Source organism: Bactrocera dorsalis, chromosome 5, assembly GCF_023373825.1.
Source record: "Bactrocera dorsalis isolate Fly_Bdor chromosome 5, ASM2337382v1, whole genome shotgun sequence".
NCBI lineage: Eukaryota > Metazoa > Arthropoda > Insecta > Diptera > Tephritidae > Bactrocera > Bactrocera dorsalis.
This window is the reverse complement of record NC_064307.1, coordinates 31,806,923-31,824,338: the sequence shown is the minus strand read 5'-3', so window position 1 is coordinate 31,824,338 and position 17,416 is coordinate 31,806,923. Positions and strand designations below refer to the sequence as shown.

The 17,416-nt window shown below is 38.2% G+C and overlaps 5 protein-coding genes and 1 long non-coding RNA gene across 9 annotated transcripts in view; 2 read left to right on the top strand and 4 right to left on the bottom strand.

The window, feature by feature from the left end:
• LOC125778759 (cuticle protein LPCP-23-like) overlaps positions 1 to 17,416 on the bottom strand; it is a 201,979-nt gene that overhangs the window by 42,599 nt on the left and 141,964 nt on the right. The gene's annotated exons all lie outside the window — the stretch shown is intronic.
• Positions 1 to 17,416, bottom strand: part of LOC105224827 (cuticle protein 16.5) — a 140,058-nt gene that overhangs the window by 30,797 nt on the left and 91,845 nt on the right. The gene's annotated exons all lie outside the window — the stretch shown is intronic.
• LOC125778776 (uncharacterized) overlaps positions 1 to 17,416 on the top strand; it is a 210,504-nt gene that overhangs the window by 102,633 nt on the left and 90,455 nt on the right. The window lies entirely within an intron of this gene.
• LOC105224822 (vitelline membrane protein Vm26Ab) lies at positions 3,313 to 3,819 on the bottom strand. The gene has a single exon (XM_011203041.3). It carries the CDS (start codon positions 3,728 to 3,730, stop codon positions 3,455 to 3,457), a length of 276 nt encoding a protein of 91 aa, XP_011201343.2. The 5' UTR covers positions 3,731 to 3,819; the 3' UTR covers positions 3,313 to 3,454.
• Positions 10,926 to 11,729, top strand: LOC109579447 (uncharacterized). Its single transcript, XM_019989717.3, has 2 exons — positions 10,926 to 11,331; positions 11,410 to 11,729. Exons 1-2 carry the CDS (start codon positions 11,320 to 11,322, stop codon positions 11,644 to 11,646), a joined length of 249 nt encoding a protein of 82 aa, XP_019845276.1. The 5' UTR covers positions 10,926 to 11,319; the 3' UTR covers positions 11,647 to 11,729.
• On the bottom strand, positions 13,704 to 14,219 carry LOC105224819 (uncharacterized). The gene is made up of 2 exons (XM_011203038.3): positions 14,090 to 14,219; positions 13,704 to 14,026 (listed from the first exon to the last, which is right to left on the bottom strand). Exons 1-2 carry the CDS (start codon positions 14,099 to 14,101, stop codon positions 13,754 to 13,756), a joined length of 285 nt encoding a protein of 94 aa, XP_011201340.2. The 5' UTR covers positions 14,102 to 14,219; the 3' UTR covers positions 13,704 to 13,753.

Below are 17,416 nucleotides of genomic sequence, written 5' to 3'. Positions count from 1 at the left end.
ACTAGAATGCTCTGTTAATTTAAATATACGAGGGTTGCTATATACATATATTTCTGGCCTAATAATGTAAATAGGCATATTTATCAACGAAAATTTTTTTTTTTTTTCGTTGGATTTGGCTCGTCTTGGAAGACCCACACGGTCGATTGCTGTTTTGTTTCGGGCTCATACGCATAGATCCATGATTCGTCACCTGTGACGATCTTTTAAACGTCTTTTGAAACACCGCGATCGTATTTTTTCAGCATTTCTTTACACCAATCCACACGAGCCTTTTTTTGAGTGATTGTCAAATTGGCCGGGATCCAACGAGAACAAACCTTTTTTACGACCAGGTGTTCATGCAATATCGAATGTATGCTGGTGGGAGAAATGCATAGGCATGCCTCTATCTGAAGGTATGTTACATGACGGTCTTGCATTATCAGTTCACGTGCGGCATCGATGTTTTCTGGCACAACGGCTGGTTTTGGACGACCTTCACATTTTATATCTTTTCATAGCCAATTTGTTTAGACCTGTTGAAACCATATTCCCTTTAAAGTCTTAAGTCGTCACTCTTCACTAATTTTTTTTTCTTTCATATCGACCGAGAAACCAGGGTATCCTTATATTGCAAAAGTGGAACTGATTCATTCCGAACCACCTCAATGTAATTGGAGAAATTTAAACTAGTTTAATTTACTATTTGTCTAGCGAGTTTTTATAATGAAATTCGGGATAGCAACTAATACCAATTTGGTACTTACTTTACTAAATGCAGTTAAAGTAAAGTTTCTTTGAAGAAAGTTCGCAAACACATTGAAATTTAGTAAAATTTTATATTTTTATTTTTTACTTAGGCGGTTATAACCGAGTTTACAAAAGATTTCTTTGTCGCTGTTTAGCGCCAATTGGAGTTTCCAAGTGTAGCCGGAGCCTTTATCACCTGGTCTTTCCAACGAAGTGAGGGTCTTCCTCTTTCTCTGCTTCCCCGGCGGATACTGCGTCGAATACTCTCAGAGTCGTAATGTTTTCATGCATTCAGATGACATTACCTAGTTAGGTCAGCCGCTGTATCTTAATTCGCGGAACTATGTCAATGTCCTCTTATAACGGGTGATTTTTTTGAGGTTAGGATTTTCATGCATTAGTATTTGACAGATCACGTGGGATTTCAGACATGGTGTCAAAGAGAAAGATGCTCAGTATGCTTTGACATTTCATCATGAATAGACTTACTAACGAGCAACGCTTGCAAATCATTGAATTTTATTACCAAAATCAGTGTTCGGTTCGAAATGTGTTTCGCGCGCGTGTTTTGTTCAGCGATGAGGCTCATTTCTGGTTGAATGGCTACGTAAATAAGCAAAATTGCCGCATTTGGGGTGAAGAGCAACCAGAAGCCGTTCAAGAACTGCCCATGCATCCCGAAAAATGCACTGTTTGGTGTGGTTTGTACGCTGGTGGAATCATTGGACCGTATTTTTTCAAAGATGTTGTTGGACGCAACGTTACGGTGAATGGCGATCGCTATCGTTCGATGCTAACAAACTTTTTGTTGCCAAAAATGGAAGAACTGAACTTGGTTGACATGTGGTTTCAACAAGATGGCGCTACATGCCACACAGCTCGCGATTCTATGGCCATTTTGAGGGAAAACTTCGGACAACAATTCATCTCAAGAAATGGACCCGTAAGTTGGCCACCAAGATCATGCGATTTAACGCCTTTAGACTATTTTTTGTGGGGCTACGTCAAGTCTAAAGTCTACAGAAATAAGCCAGCAACTATTCCAGCTTTGGAAGACAACATTTCCGAAGAAATTCGGGCTATTCCGGCCGAAATGCTCGAAAAAGTTGCCCAAAATTGGACTTTCCGAATGGACCACCTAAGACGCAGCCGCGGTCAACATTTAAATGAAATTATCTTCAAAAAGTAAATGTCATGAACCAATCTAACGTTTCAAATAAAGAACCGATGAGATTTTGCAAATTTTATGCGTTTTTTTTTTTTTTTAAGTTATCAAGCTCTTAAAAAATCACCCTTTATTTCATACTGCTCATCGTTCCATCGACTGTGGTACTTGCCGTGAGGAAACGCCCATACATCTTTCGCAGAACCTTTCTCTCGAAAACTCGTAACGAAGACTTATCAGACGGAGTCAACTTGTCTGAAACCTCGTTTGGTATCGAACGAGTCGTCGAGGGCCTTCCCGATCCTGCACGAGCTTTTGGTATTGATCAACGTATTCATTACATATTCTAGATCAATCAAAACGGATGTTTAGGTAAACATGTGGTTTGCAGCGAGGCAATACTTTTTCGTAGTTGGCCTTCTGACTGCTGTTACTTGATCTATACATAATTAGATTTGCTATTTTATAAATAATAAACTTAGTTTGGAACAACGTTCGCAATTCGTTCCAATTTAATACAAAAATAATGGTTCGGTTCGAGCGACACCTCGCTCCCTGAGTCCGACATTTGGTCGACATTACATACAGGATTAGATCTTCGGATGGTACTCACTGCCTAATTCTGGTATTTATGCAACAATAATAACTCTGAAGATAACTTTTAACAAGTAAGGAAAGCCTCAGTTCGGGTCTAACCGATCATTGGGACCGGTGATTGGAAAGTGAAAGAACCAGATGGAATCTAAAATTGTGTGAAGGAATGGATAATATAAAATAACGAACTGAGATTGATAGGTCACGAGATATGGATTTTCACCTAAATATGGGCGGTGTCACGCCTATCATTTCAACTCGCCTCGTCATCCTGTTTTTTATATATATACATATATCATTTATATATATATCAATATATATGCGTATATGACCTTATATCTAATTAGATTATTTTAAGATGATACAAACATGCAAACAACCATTAGATGAACACTACTACTATAGTCAGTAGCAACATGTTGCAAGAGTATAAAAATTGATATTTTTTGCAAATACGAAGCGGTTCATGTCTACAAAACAATAATAACCGCTCATATCACCAATGACGTGCTTTAGAATCGAATGAATGCGCACAGCCATACATAAATAAGTTAGGCTTAAAAGAAAAAGTGTTACTTCCGCTGCGGCTGCACCAAAGCGGTGATAAACACAGAGACCTTGAGGAAGGGCAATGATTATAACTGAAATAAATGCGAATAAATGAACAACGCTTCAGCAAAAATAACTGTTAGTTTATAGAGCGGACATTTAAGGAGATCAGCACTGTTGCAACAGCATATTAATACATAATACGAGTATCAAAGGTCAAGTGAAGCAATGGAAATACACTGGGACTATAAGAGTATAAAACATTATCACAATTCATTTTATGTTTTCTTCCGAAAACTCACATTTTATTGCATACACATGCATTTATCAACAATATCGTATAATTTTTTTATCGTAAATATTTTTTTTTTTTGCTATAAAATCGTAAATCACTTAAACAGCAGACTATTGCATTCACTTCTTCAACAAAAGCGGTGCGGTATAGGCAGGAGCGTAAGGCGACGCGTAATACGGCGAAGCTACGTAGGGCGAGGCGAAGTACGGTGCTGGTGCCACGTAGGGTGAAGCCAGATAGGGCGCAGCAAAGTTGCCGTGGTACTCACGGGTGTAGATGGCAGCTGAGGGTGCAGCGGCGACCACGGGCGCAGTGTAGGCGAGCACACTGGGTTTAGGCTCAGCACGGGCGACGGCAGCCAGGACCAAAAGGACGAAGGCGATGTACTTGAACATTTTGCTAGTTTTTAATTTGATTAGAGAACGCGTTACTGCTGAATATGTGTGATTGGCGAGTAGTTAAACTGCTTTGCTATGGTAAGTTGGGTTTGCAGAGGTTTATATATTAAGACAGCTATATTACAAACATAATCCATAAACAAGAACCTTGAGCGCCAATTCGGCTAGTTGGTACTTGGGTTTTACCAAGCGTAGTAAGAGTTAAAAGCAGAAGCAGAAACGTCGTAGCCATGACTCCTATTACCCGCAACACATTCCTTTTATGGGTCTCAAAGCCACATACACACATTTACTTACAAAGCGTGACAAAGCAGGCAAGCATTGACTAGTTAGTGACAGCCCTTTAAGGAATTGTCAAAATTATGCAATTTCACCAGAGCGTCATTATGCTTCAAAATATACACAATATGTCGGTGTGTTTTACTCTTTCATTTTAAAAGCTTGTTATACACATTTTGTTTTGCATCGCTTGCGCACTTTCCGTAGCCGGCAGCAATGCAACGTGACTGCCATTGCTGATTAAGTTTGCAAGTAATATAGCTGAAGCGGCTGTCCGCCGACGTAGCGCAGAGAACACCAGTAATCAAAGATCTAAGCTGCAAATGTGAAGCGACGTAAAATTTCTTCTGTCTGCACAATCTGGGTTTATGAATTTATATTTTCAAAATTATTACAATAAAGAAAGGCGAAAAGCCATTTTCAACAGTGCTAGCCCAGCGACTCGTAGTTCGGAGTGTACAAGAATTCCAGAACGCTGTAATACCCCAAACTTACGCGATAGGTTGGTCTGAGCATTTTTCGTGTAATTCTAATTCGCGTAAGTCGGCGTTCAACTTTGCATATGAGTACATATAAAGCATGTTTAATGGAGACTAGAGATTAAATAAAACCATAATTTAGAAGAAAAATGTTTGATAAAGTATAAAATAACAAAAAAAATTACATTGCTAAGAATAAAGTAACCTAAACCGAAGTTACTTTGATGTCGAAGGGATTCATATATTCTACCAAAGTTGTCTGACGAGTTAAGTATTTCTTCTTTTCATGCAAAAGTTCCTCGTAGCATACCAGTAATTGGTATTATTACCCGTTTTGTAGTAGAAACGTGCTCTTTATCAGAAACACAGCGCGCCAGTCGTTTCTTCTTTTCGCAAGGTGGCGCCAACTGGAGGTTCCACCAGGTCCTTCCAACAGAAGAGAGGTTATCCCTTTCCTCTGCATCCCACGGTGGATACTGCGTCAAATACTCTCAGTACTGGAGTGTTCTTATCCATGCGGACAACATGACCCAGCTAGCGCAGCCGCTGTCTCTTGATTCGCTGGACTATGTCAATGGCGTTATATATCTTGTAAAGCTCTTCGTTCCATCTATTGCGGTATCCGCCGTTCTCAATGCCCGAAGCACCATAAATCTTCCGCTGAATTTTTTACTCGAAAACTCATAAAGCCGGCTGATCAGGTCTATGCCTCTGCACCATGTAGTAGGACGCGAATGATGAGTGACTTGTAGGATTTGGTCTTTGTTTTCAAGAGTTATTCGGCGTTAGATTTCGAGATAGATTTTTAGATTTCTGACGTTGTTGTTTGTGTCAAGATAGACAAAATTATAAACGACTTCAAAGTTATGAATGTCAACAGGGACGTGGGAGCCAAGTCGACTGTTTGGTTGATGACAGGAGATATTTCGTCTTGCCCTCGTTCACTACCAGACCCATTTGCTTCGCTTCCTTTATCCAATGTGAAGGAATCAGAACTAATGGCGAGGGTGTTATGGCAAAAAGTATCGATGTTTTCGGCGTATACCGGCAGTTGTACACACTTGCAGAAGACTGTACCTTGCTTTATTCAGATCTACAGCTAGAACTATTTTCTTAAGGAGTAGATTGAAGAAGTTGCACGATAGGGAGTCGCTTTGTCTGAAACTTCGTTTAGTATCGAACGGCTCGGAGAGGTCCATCTTTTGGGATGGCTCAACGTCAGTTTACACAGCTATATTAGTATATCCGGGATACCAAATTGAGGCAGCTTTATTAATCTTTTAATTTAAGGCTTTAATCTTTCACACAATACGCTCAATAAAATCTTATATGCGATATCTGACGGTAAATGGCGCAAATTGTGAGGTCTCCCTTTATGTGTATTGGGCAGAGCGCATTTAAATTCCAATCTTCAGGCATGCTTTCTTCTGACCATATTCTACAAAGAATGGGATACATGCTACTCATCAGTTTTTCGTCGCCATATTGGACTAAGTTGGGCAGCCAATTGATCGGACCCGCCGCTCTGTTCTTCTTCAGACGGGTAATTGCTATTCGAACTTCTTCATTGTCGGGCAATGGAACGTCTGCTCCATTGTCATCGATTGGGGAATCGGGTTCGCCTTCTCCTAGCGTTATATTTTCACTGTCATTCAGCAGGCTGGATAAGTGTTGCTTCCATAATTTTAATATGCTCTGGACATCGGTCACTAGATCACCTCTAGGTGTTCTGGAAGAGTACCTTCTGTTAGTCGCCCCATCTTTTCCTAGAATTTTCGAGAATTTTCGACAGAAGTAATTGTCGTTCAACTTGTCAAGCATTTCGTGCTCACCCATTTCGGCCCTATCTTTTTTTCTGCAAATGCGTCTCGCTTCTCTCTTCAGCTCTTGGTATCTATCCCATCTCGCACGTGTTGTGGTCGATTGTAACGTTGCGAGGTAGGCAGCTTCCACTGCAACTCGACACTCCTCATCGTACAATCTGTTCTTTCGAGCTTTACGAAAGTCAATGATTTCGTTTGCAGCTGTACGTAAGGAGCTTGAAATTCCGTCCCACAGTTCCCTTATACTGGATTGGTGTGGAATGTTCTCAGAGAGCAGGAGTGTAAGTCGGACAGAAAATTGTTCGTTCGTTCAACTTGGTCTAGAGAATCAGTTTGTTCAATATTTTCATTTCTATTACCTCGTCAATTGTTTGCTCTAGAATATGTGAATCTAGCAATTCTTGTACGCCATCATGATCGACCTCTAAATTTAATTGCTTGACGATATTGATCACTTCTGCTACAATTTATCCAAGATTTAAGAAGGTACTTCTTGGGTTTCAGTGGTGAAAAATATGGACACATTTTTTTCAAGACACCATTCCGAGAGTTTTGTGAAAACTCATTCCAAGATTGTCAAGTAAATCTTGCAGCATCAATATATAAAATATAATATAAAATATTGAATGCTTATAAAAGTTTTTCAAGTGAAAGCTCACAGTTTTGTCTCATAGTTTCATGTAGATCTGCTGATGATCCCCTTGTATAGTAAGATTTAAAATTTTTAATGACTTTGTAGTCCAACCGTTGGTTGAAGCATGCAGTTACTATTTGGTGGAAAAAATACAATTTTCACTCGTGAATCGAAGATAATTATAGTTTCGGGAGGAGGACCTGGAGCATTGTCAATTAGTAACATCACTTAAATGGGATTAGTTTTAATTGGAAGTATTCAAAACGAGAAGCTGGGACCCCTTTCGCATTAGATTTCCATATCACAGGCAAATCAGCTTTGGATTGCATCAGCTTTAAATACTTAATTTTTAGCCTCCTTCAAAGCTTCTTCTTTTCGGTTTTTCAAAAATCTAGTCTAAATCTAGTCTGTTTCCACTATAAGAGTATTCCATTATATATGTATTAATGGCTTAAAGTTCCATAGAACCAAAGGACTAGTTTTAATGAGAAATCTCAACTTTTATGTCTTCTGCAGTCAGCCGATGTTTTCCTTGCTAGCTCCTCGATATTAGACTTCCCCTACAGACTACTCTCTAGGATAAACTGTAAGTAATTCCGCTTAGATCCGGAAAAATAGCAACATATTCCTTAAAGATAACAAACCGAAGATTTCCTACTGCACTTAATATTTGACGTCACTGTAGCGGTTGCCTTACCAAAGGCGCCTAAATGCACACCACGGTTTCACAACGTCGACTTCGGCTTGTAAATAGGTGTGTTTGTTATTTGCATAACCCAGTAGGAATGTTTAGACTGTATGCATATTAAAATAATGGAACGAATTAAATAAAGTTTAATTGTTCGTTTTACTGAAATTATATCTTTATTGGCTTACAAATGGTTATTCAAGAAAAATTAAAAGTGCCGCTTGTTCCTAAATTAAATGTGAAACCAATATTTACCGAAAAATTACCCACTGGCTTAAGTGCTAAATGATATCCCGTTTGAGTTGGTTTGCCATACAATAACGTCTTTTTAATCACCTTATACAACGAGTAACCTTTACGCTGTAGTAACACATAGTAGTATTTTATATGCTGATTAAGTTCGTCAAATACATTTACGGGTAAATATTTCGTATCCACTTCCGGCGAAGTCAGTAAAACAACTACTGAATCGTCAGCTGACCAATTGGCAGAAATTTCTTCCAAAGCGGCCGTTGCATTCTCGTAATCTCCACTAAGACTAGTTAGCTGGCGCCCACTGCTTGAATCAACGGAGTGTTCGGTCAACTTTGCAAAAGATATATGCGGGGGAGTTTGTAGAAATAACGTTGGTACACAAACGAATGGTCGACTGGCAGCTATGATAATATGAAATGATGTTATGATCAGCACTGCACCTAAAAAATTAAACAAAAAAGATTTGAATTGGTGCGTTGACGCCGTTATATGCCAACCTTTGTTTACGTTCATATTTTGACTGCGTTAAGTAGAGCGCGTGCGTAGAAATAGTGATTACTGCCAATTATCTAGACACTGCATCTTTTATACCAAACTCCATCTTATAGAGTTAAATACTTCATATGTAATTGCCCGTTGGCTAAATTCATAATTAATTTCATGCCAGTCAAAATCCCTCATGTTGATGGGTATTTAGTACAGAAGGATGAGCACTCATTTCAACATGTTATATACATTCCCATACGATGCGCTTTCATCATTTAGTAAAATAAATTTATATATTTAATTTTGTGGTTGTGCATTTCATGTCCACAATTTTTATCACATATACATATGTATATGTATATATATATTTAGAATACAACGCAACGTATTGTTAGCACTGTAGCGTAATACCTCTACTATCCAATCATACTTATATAGTATATGTATAATATATAAATATACCCATCAGGGTAGGTAAAAAAAATTGTTTTTTTTTTTGCTAGGTAATTAATTGTAATGGGAAGTAACAGCTTTCTGTTTTTTCTCATTATCAGAAAGGAAAATTCATATCTCGCTTCCAACTTGTTGAAATATTATTCCGTTTTATAGATGTTCTTATTTTAAGTCTTTTTTTCTTATGAATTTTAACGAGTGATCCAAGTAGAGGCGTTTTTTTCCATAGCCTATATAGAGTCGTGTAAAGCTGTCATGTCATTTTTATTCAGTATTGTCTCACCAAGCCTAACACCTAATTAACGTTTGCAAACTTCAACTTTATTACGAAAATTCACGTTCTGCAAACAATTTGTTTCGGGCTTCGCTCGACTTATGGTCAAAATAATCGGCATACTGAACATAGTATTCGCCATACCAACATCCATCTTGAGACCCAAGCGTTCATTTCTTTTTTTTGATAATTTCTGACAAAAAAGACCACGTCCAACACGCAGTGAATAAAATACTCGTATAGCAGCCGTAGCTGAGAGTATACACGAAGACCGTGGAGAGTTGATTCGTGGCCGTTCGCACCAACTAGGACTGACATATGGAATGACGCATGTTACTTTGAGGTCTTAAATTAAATGCTTACAAAATACAGCTGAGCTAGAGCAAGAGCTGAAGTCGCTCGACTTTCTCAAGCGACATAGCGGTGCTCTCTGGACTTTTGAGAAGTTCCAAAAATATCCGACGTTTTCGAGCCCAATTTTCTTCAGTGATGAAGCCTATTTCTGGCTCAATGCATATGTAAACGAACAAAATTGCTGCATTTTGGACAAAGAACAACATGAAGATATTCAAGAGCTGCCATTTCATCCTGAAAAAACAAGGGTTTGGTGTGGTTTGTGGGTCAGAGGAATCATAGGCCTATATTTCTTCCAAAATGATGTCTGCGTGAACGTAACCGTCAATGACGATCATTATCGCGACTATTTAATGACTGAAATTAAAGCTCGTGATCTCAGCGACATTTCGTTTCAACAAGACGGCGCCATTTCCCACACATCGCAACAATCAGTAGATTTATTGATAGAACACTTCGATTGGCCACCAAAAAAAAGATTTATCACACCGTTAGACTTTTTCCTGTGAGGATACTTATATAAAGCTTAAAATCTATGCGGACAATACCGCTTCGATTCAGGGCTTAGAGGTTCCAATTACGCGATGTATCGCGCACTGGCTTCAAGCATCGCCCAACAAGTCGATAATTCGAGGAACAATGGATCGATTTCGAACCACAATTACTCTAGTGAATAATGTCCATACTCAAAGCCGATGTACAGAACGCACCGAAGACGCTATTGCTGCTGTGGATCAGAGTATCAAAGAAGACCTGAATGAGTCCATCTGCCAGTGCAACACATTAAGCTGTGTCCATCCACTTTATAAAAGATTTTGCTGGAGATCTTGTTTGTGGGCTTACAAACTATGTCTCGTTCACAAAAATAAAGGCGGCCATAATGTTCCTGTCAATGTAGAACACTAAAGAGCCATGATTAATGACTTTTTCGTGCCAGAATTAGAGGATGCTGATGTTGAAGATCTCTGGTTCCACCAAGAGGGCGCTACGTATATGTTATATGGAACATAGCTAAAAAAAAAGAATTAATTTTTAATTAATTTTCAAGAGAAAAGTTCTGCAGAAGATTTATGGTCAGTCTATGGAACGATGATAGTCCAGCGCATTTAGAGATAAAGAGCGGCTACGCTGTCTAAGTCATGTCGTCCGAATGGATGAAAACACTTCAGCTTTGAGAGTATTCGACGTAGCACCTGCCGGGGAAGCAGAGGTAGAGGAAGACCACCACTCTGTTGAACCTGACTTCTCTTGGAATCTCCAATTGATGGCAAACAACGAAAATGAATAACGACTGACACGCTGTTGTAAGCCCGGCTAAAACCGCGTAAGCAGTTGGCAAAGACATATGCACTCAAATACCTAAATTAGTCACTTCCTCCGGAGTATTATGATATCTACATACTTGTATATCTACTTCGAATTCACTGCAGATCACAAAAATGAATGCCGTTAAACTTCAAGCAAGCTCAAAGACAAAGCGGCGCAACATTTGGAAATAATATAAAGACTTACAAGACATTCTAATAACGTAACTTGAGAACTATGTCTACGCACAGTCGGCAAACATGCTCACGCGCAAGTGGAGTAAAATATGATATTTTTTAATGATGTTGCAACTTTTGACCAAAAACTGTCAGCGGCTGAACTTCAAAAACCCACGTACAGTTATAGAATTACAAATTATTCAATTGCGACCAACACTAAACAAGGAAGACACAAAAGTGCAGCAAACACCTAAGACGGAGGCTCAAACATTTGAAATTAGTATATAAACACCGGCTGACAGCTTAACGAACAACATTAACTCAACGAGTGTGCATCTTTATACTTACAGTTCTTAACTTGCAAACAAATAATCACAATGTTTAAGTTGGTAAGCAGAAGATAAACAGTTATATGAGCAAACCTTTTTGCCAAAATACAAAAACTCATCAGTACAACTTTATTTCAGCTCGTATTGTTTTCCTTCTTCGCAATGGCTTTCGCCCGTCCCGGATTTCTGCACTCGGCACCACTCCTAACCACTTACCAGGAGGAGCCACGCTTGGCCGCACTGCCTGCACTGTCTGCACTGCCCGCAGTGTCTGCACTGCCTGCTTCGGTACATATTGTCGAGCCATTGATCACCACCCAACAAATTGTAACCCCTTTGCTTCATGGCACTGTACTTAATCGTGGCTTGCACTAATTTCAGAGGAGGAAGTGAAAGGCCCGCAGCCGCAAGCAATATAATATATGAGAAGAATTAAAATTTCTGATTAATAAAGTGCTGCATTGAAAAAGAAAAAGATTTCTTTATTTATGTCTTATATGAAATAGTCGGACATATTTTGTCATTATCCCATAAAATGTAAGAATGGGTCACAAACTTTATAATGAATAACTTTGATGCCTTTGGTAGGTCGGCGATTTAGGTAAAAAAATCTTTTTCTTGAATATTCAACAGTTATAAGAACCCAAAGTTCTGGTTCTAATCTTCGAGTGGTCTTTCAAACACTGTCAAAGGAAAAGGTACTGCCACTGTTAAGCAGTATCCACTGACTCCTTCTCGTATTGAACTCGATTGGGTTTTTTCGCCAGAGGGCTCCACAAAAACAAACAGAGAAGTGATAAATCGAAAACATCTTAAACTGATATTTGGCCACCGTACCAAAGTATCCGAGAATTATTAAGGGGTAAATTTATTTATAGAGAACGATTGTGTGCTTAATACAATTGTTAGATTTATTGGGGAAGCTGTTCATTTATAACGGATGATCCAATAGCCTTTTTTGACAGGTCACGTGTGAGTGTTGTCAAGCTGTCATATTATTTTTTGACAATATTGTTTCCATTTCACCATGGAAAGACTTCTGCCAAAACAGTGTTTACAAAATTATTACGAAAATTCTTGTTCTGTAAATAAAGTGTTTGGCGTGCTTCGCTCAATTTACTGAGCATACTATTCGCAACATCAGCACCCATTTTGAGGTCCAGCATTCTATGTTGGACAACATTCGACCGAATAGACTACGTCTAGCTTGCAGTGAAGAAAATATAGCAGCCGTAGCTGAGAGTGTACACGAAGACCGTGGAGAGTCGATTCGGCGCCGTTTACAGTAACTCGGACTGACGTATGGAATGACTTGGCACATTTTAGGTCGAGATCTTAATTTGGAAGCATTTATAACAGAGCTTCTACAAGAACTGAAACCGCTCGACCTTCCCAAGAGACATCGCTTCGCTCCAAGAGAATCCGACGTTTTCAAACCAAATTTTGTTCAGCGATGAGTACCATTTCCGGCTCAATAGTTATGTGTGTAAACAAGCAAAATTGCTGCAGTTGGGAGAAAGAGTAATCTGAAGAGATTACAGAGCTGATATTTCATCCACGAAAACACAAGCCGGCGCCACTTCCCACACATAGCACCATTCAATTGATTTATTCATAGAGCACTTCGATGAGCAGATAATTTCACGTTTTGGGGCGGTCGATTGGACTCAATGGATGAACCCTCTGAGACGCAGCCGCGGTCAACATTTGAAAAAGTTAATCTTCAATAAATAAAACGCCATTAAATTTGAAGTTTTTGTGCATTTTCTTTAATAAAGTAGAAAACCTCGAAATGGATCACGCTTTATAATCAAAGTTTTATTATATATGAATGGTATATGGTCGGCTTATAAGATTTTTGTGCAAAACCATTTCAACTGTGGTATCGGTTTAGGCTTTAGCCATTATTACAGCTTTTCTATTGGTACTTCTTTTTTTGTGAAAACCTCATAATTTTTGTTTTAAACGATGTAGGAAGGAGTTTAGGTTAGTTAGACAAAGACCGCCCCAAAAATTTAAACGTAAGTCATGACGATATTTTATGTTCGGAGTGGTAATAACTGAAGGAAATATTATAACTAACCTTCTCAAAATAATGATTAAATTTTATTTGGTTTATGATCATTCTACAATACTATTCGCAAAGAATTGTTAAAGAGAAAATTAGATACTAAGTTCAAGCTTAAATCAAACCGTTTCTGGTCCACTGGTATCCAAGTAGTTGATCTTACCTACAAAATGGGGAAATAAGCGACCTAAGTTCGTCCTATTTACAGGATCTTTAGTAAAAATTTTAATAGAAAGTAGAATATTATATAACCTTAAATACGGATCTGTTTTTTAAGAATATGTCTTTAGCTTATCGGAAAATTTTTTTTGAGGATTAAAAAAAAAATAACCAAAAAAGTACACAAATTTTATATGAATTTCAGTTGACTTTATTAGAAATCATTTAAATTTTCATGCAAACTATTTCCGACACTCAATGTATGAACTCATAGGTGACCGGTTTGTAGTCCGAACGATATTGTTGCTGAAATGAGTCAGGTGTGTGCACGCTGTTGTAGGTCTCTACTGTCGGCACCGGCACAGCAGCTTGAAGGCGTGAATAAGCCAATGGCACAATTGCAGCGGTGCGTGCTGCCGGCACTGCGAGCGGCAGTGGTGCATAATAAGCTGCTGCAGAGCTGGCGACGGGCGCATAGTACACCTCCGCGGCCCATGCCACAGTTCCCAACAGACAGGCGAAGAGCAACTAAAAAGAAAACAAAGAGTGAAACACTCCGGCTTCTTATTCTATAATTTCATTATAATTTACCACTTTCTGCATAGTAGTACTTTTGTAATCACAATTTATCCGCTTCGTCGAAACACTTCTTTATCTAGCTGCCACAGGCGCACTGATGTGTCCATCGGCACTGCATTGGCACTTTTATATAAGCCATCCTCCGTCTGTTAGCCAGCAAGACATGCAACAGCAGCAATCAGACTGCAATGCCAAGGACAATCGACTAAGGTCACTGCATTTGCCAGAGGTTGGCTTGCTGTCACGTTGCATGTACGAGCATCGGTACATTCTTGCAACACCCGTAATTATCCACCATACAAGTTAATATGTAAATGGAAGAGAAGTGCGCTCACTTTTCTTCTTTCGTCTGTTGGTAATAAATAGACTTGGTACTAGCTTGTTTGCCACTTCGGAATGTTGTTATCATAAAACTAAAGTTAATTTAACGCTGATTCGATGTGCGTAATTGATGCTGCACTTTGGTAAGGCTTTTACAAAAATCGTTAATAAATGAAGTTAAGAACAAACTTTGTGCCTCTTTTGGTCCGAAATAAACTTATCCTATAGATATTTTATATTATCAGTATGAAAAATTTCACAATCGTAGCCAACGAGGCCGATTCAGATTATTTATTAAAAACTTTTTTGAATGTACAGCGAAAAGTTCTCACATCATTTCATCAAGATATCCTATGACATACCAATAATCACGGATATGAAATGGAAATGTTCCATTCGGTTTCTGAATCCTAAGGGAAAGTCCAGATGAGTTACTAGTATTTAATGTTGGGTCACTTATTTCCAAACCTTAAGTTATACTTAAATAAACGGGAAAGATGTTAATTTTAATATTCATTATAAAGGCTTTTTGATTGCGTTTCATATTTGAGATATTTTCTATGAAGATATTGCATTGTAGTCCAGATTTTGTTCAATCTTGCTACTTCTAAGCTAGGAGGTTATTTAGCTGCTTTAAAAACATAAAATTATGAATTATTTTCCAACACACTCGGTTTGATTATGTGAGATAATTTTAAATTAATAATCTTGCATACCGCCTATCACCTTTTCTTAAGGTCTTCCTTGAGGAAGTCCAAAATTTTTCTTTCATTTTTTGCAATACAACAACAATACAATTTTGATCGTTCAGTCAAGAGAAATTTTTTTTGCTCACTACATTTTTCATGGATTATTGCCGAAGACAATGGTAACATATAGCTGTCATATAAACCGACCGATAAATATAATATAATATTAGCTTCTTATATAAAAATTATTTGGGAAGGATGTTATGCTTCCCCCGTCGGATATTATGTCGAATACTCTCAGAGCTGGAGTGTTTTCGTCCATATACATGACATGCCTAGCCAGCGTAGCCGCTGTCTTTTAATTCGCTGAGTTATGTCAAAGTCGTCGTCTATCTCATAAAGCTCATCGTTCCATCGAATGCGATATTCGCCATCTCCAATGCTCAAAATACCATAAGTCTTCTGCAGAACCTTTCTCTCGATAGCTCGTAACATCAACTCAATAGATGTTGTCACCGTCTATGCCTCTGCAGCAGCGGGAATAATGAGTGACTTATAGGGTTTGGTCTCTGTTCGTCGAGAGAAGATTTTACTTCTCAGTTGTCTACTCAGACCGAAGTAGCATCCAATGACAAGAGTTATTCTGCGTTGGTAGTGTGTGTTAATCCTCTTTTCACGGTTTTTTTTCTAAAATTTGGCGCATGGTGAAAGTCCGGTCTAGTCTGGTTAATCTTCCACACAGTACGCTTGATAGAAACTTATTTGCGATGTTGAGGAAGCTTATCCCACGGTTGTTCACGAAGATTGTGGTGTCTCCATTTTGTGGATTTGACAGAGCACACTTAAATTGCAATCGCCAGGTATGCTTTCGTCCTATCATATGCTACAAAGGGGCTCATATACATATGCACTTATCAGTTCTTCACCGCGGTATTTGAATACGGCCTCCGCCGCTTCGTTGTTCTTCAGATGGATAATTTCCATTCGAGCTTCTTCATGGTCGGCCAATGGAACATCTGCTCTATCTTCATCGAATTGGGATTGGGTTCACCATCTTCTGGTGTTAGGCTTACACTTCTCTATTCAACAGGCTGGAGAAGAGTTCCCTAACTAATTTCAGTATTTTGTCATATTAACATAAAGTGAGCTTATTTCCAACGATATCGTACTAAACTAGTGTGAAGATCTTAAGTTGTAAATTAGTTTGGTGCCAAAAATAGTCCCAATCGATTGGACGTTTCGTGTGGTAAATAATATTAAATTCATTGCCAACTTAATTTATAAAAGTTTTTCAGACAAATCACTATATTTAGACTATTATTTCGTTCTACGTCAATATCCATTGTTCGGCTGTACTCAAAAGTATCATTTCCCTACTCGTTTTTTATACTCTTAACTTTTCCCCGATATATGAACAAAAGTCTAAATGTTATCGCCTAATTCAACCGCCGCCTTTTAGCTCCGACCGAAACGTGACCGTTCCTTGTATGCCTTAAACAAATTCAAATTTGCGCTTTGAGATTTCATTCATAATTACTTTGAAGTGAGTAAATTTATGAGATAAGAATGAGTGCCGAGCCATAAACATTGGATAAGCTAATCCACTGATGACACAATCCACAAAACAGTTCGGCAAACCATTGACATTTTATCTGTTTGTAAATGGATAATTACTTCCGGTGAAGAAACAGTTATTTTTTGATGTCATGATTAAGTAATGCAGAGAAAAATAAAATGTCAACACAACACATCATGCTATGGAGTGACTCAGTTATTGTTATTTGGTTATTAAGAAGACAAATCTATGCACCTACTGAGAGCGATAATTTAGAGTAAATTTCCACTATGCTGTATATTTTTTTTGCTTGAAGTAATGGTATTCTCGGAGCTTCGCTACACTCTAACCAGAGGGCGCGATAGGTATGACTGTTAGAGTTAAGATATGTAAATGACATCGTTCGTTGATTTTTTTATGGTAATTGTGGTAGGTTTAAACAAGAAATTGAAATAAAGTTATTTAATCGATTTCTGTATACAAAAATTTCCATAAAACCTTTACTTTTTTTTATTAAATCCTTTATATCTCCCAAAGATTGAAATTTCAATCTTTTGTCAAGATCGCACAAACTTTTTTTAGTCCAAAATTTAATTTCCTATAACTTTTACCTATTTTTTCAACATAAACTTTAAATTGCCACGTATCCAAAAATAAATAAAAAAAGTTAATATTCAAAACACCCTAATATACATACATATCTCATAACTGCGCTCCGCTCACCTCTGCTGAATGGCTAAAATATCCCACATTCTCGAAAGTTCAGTGCATCTT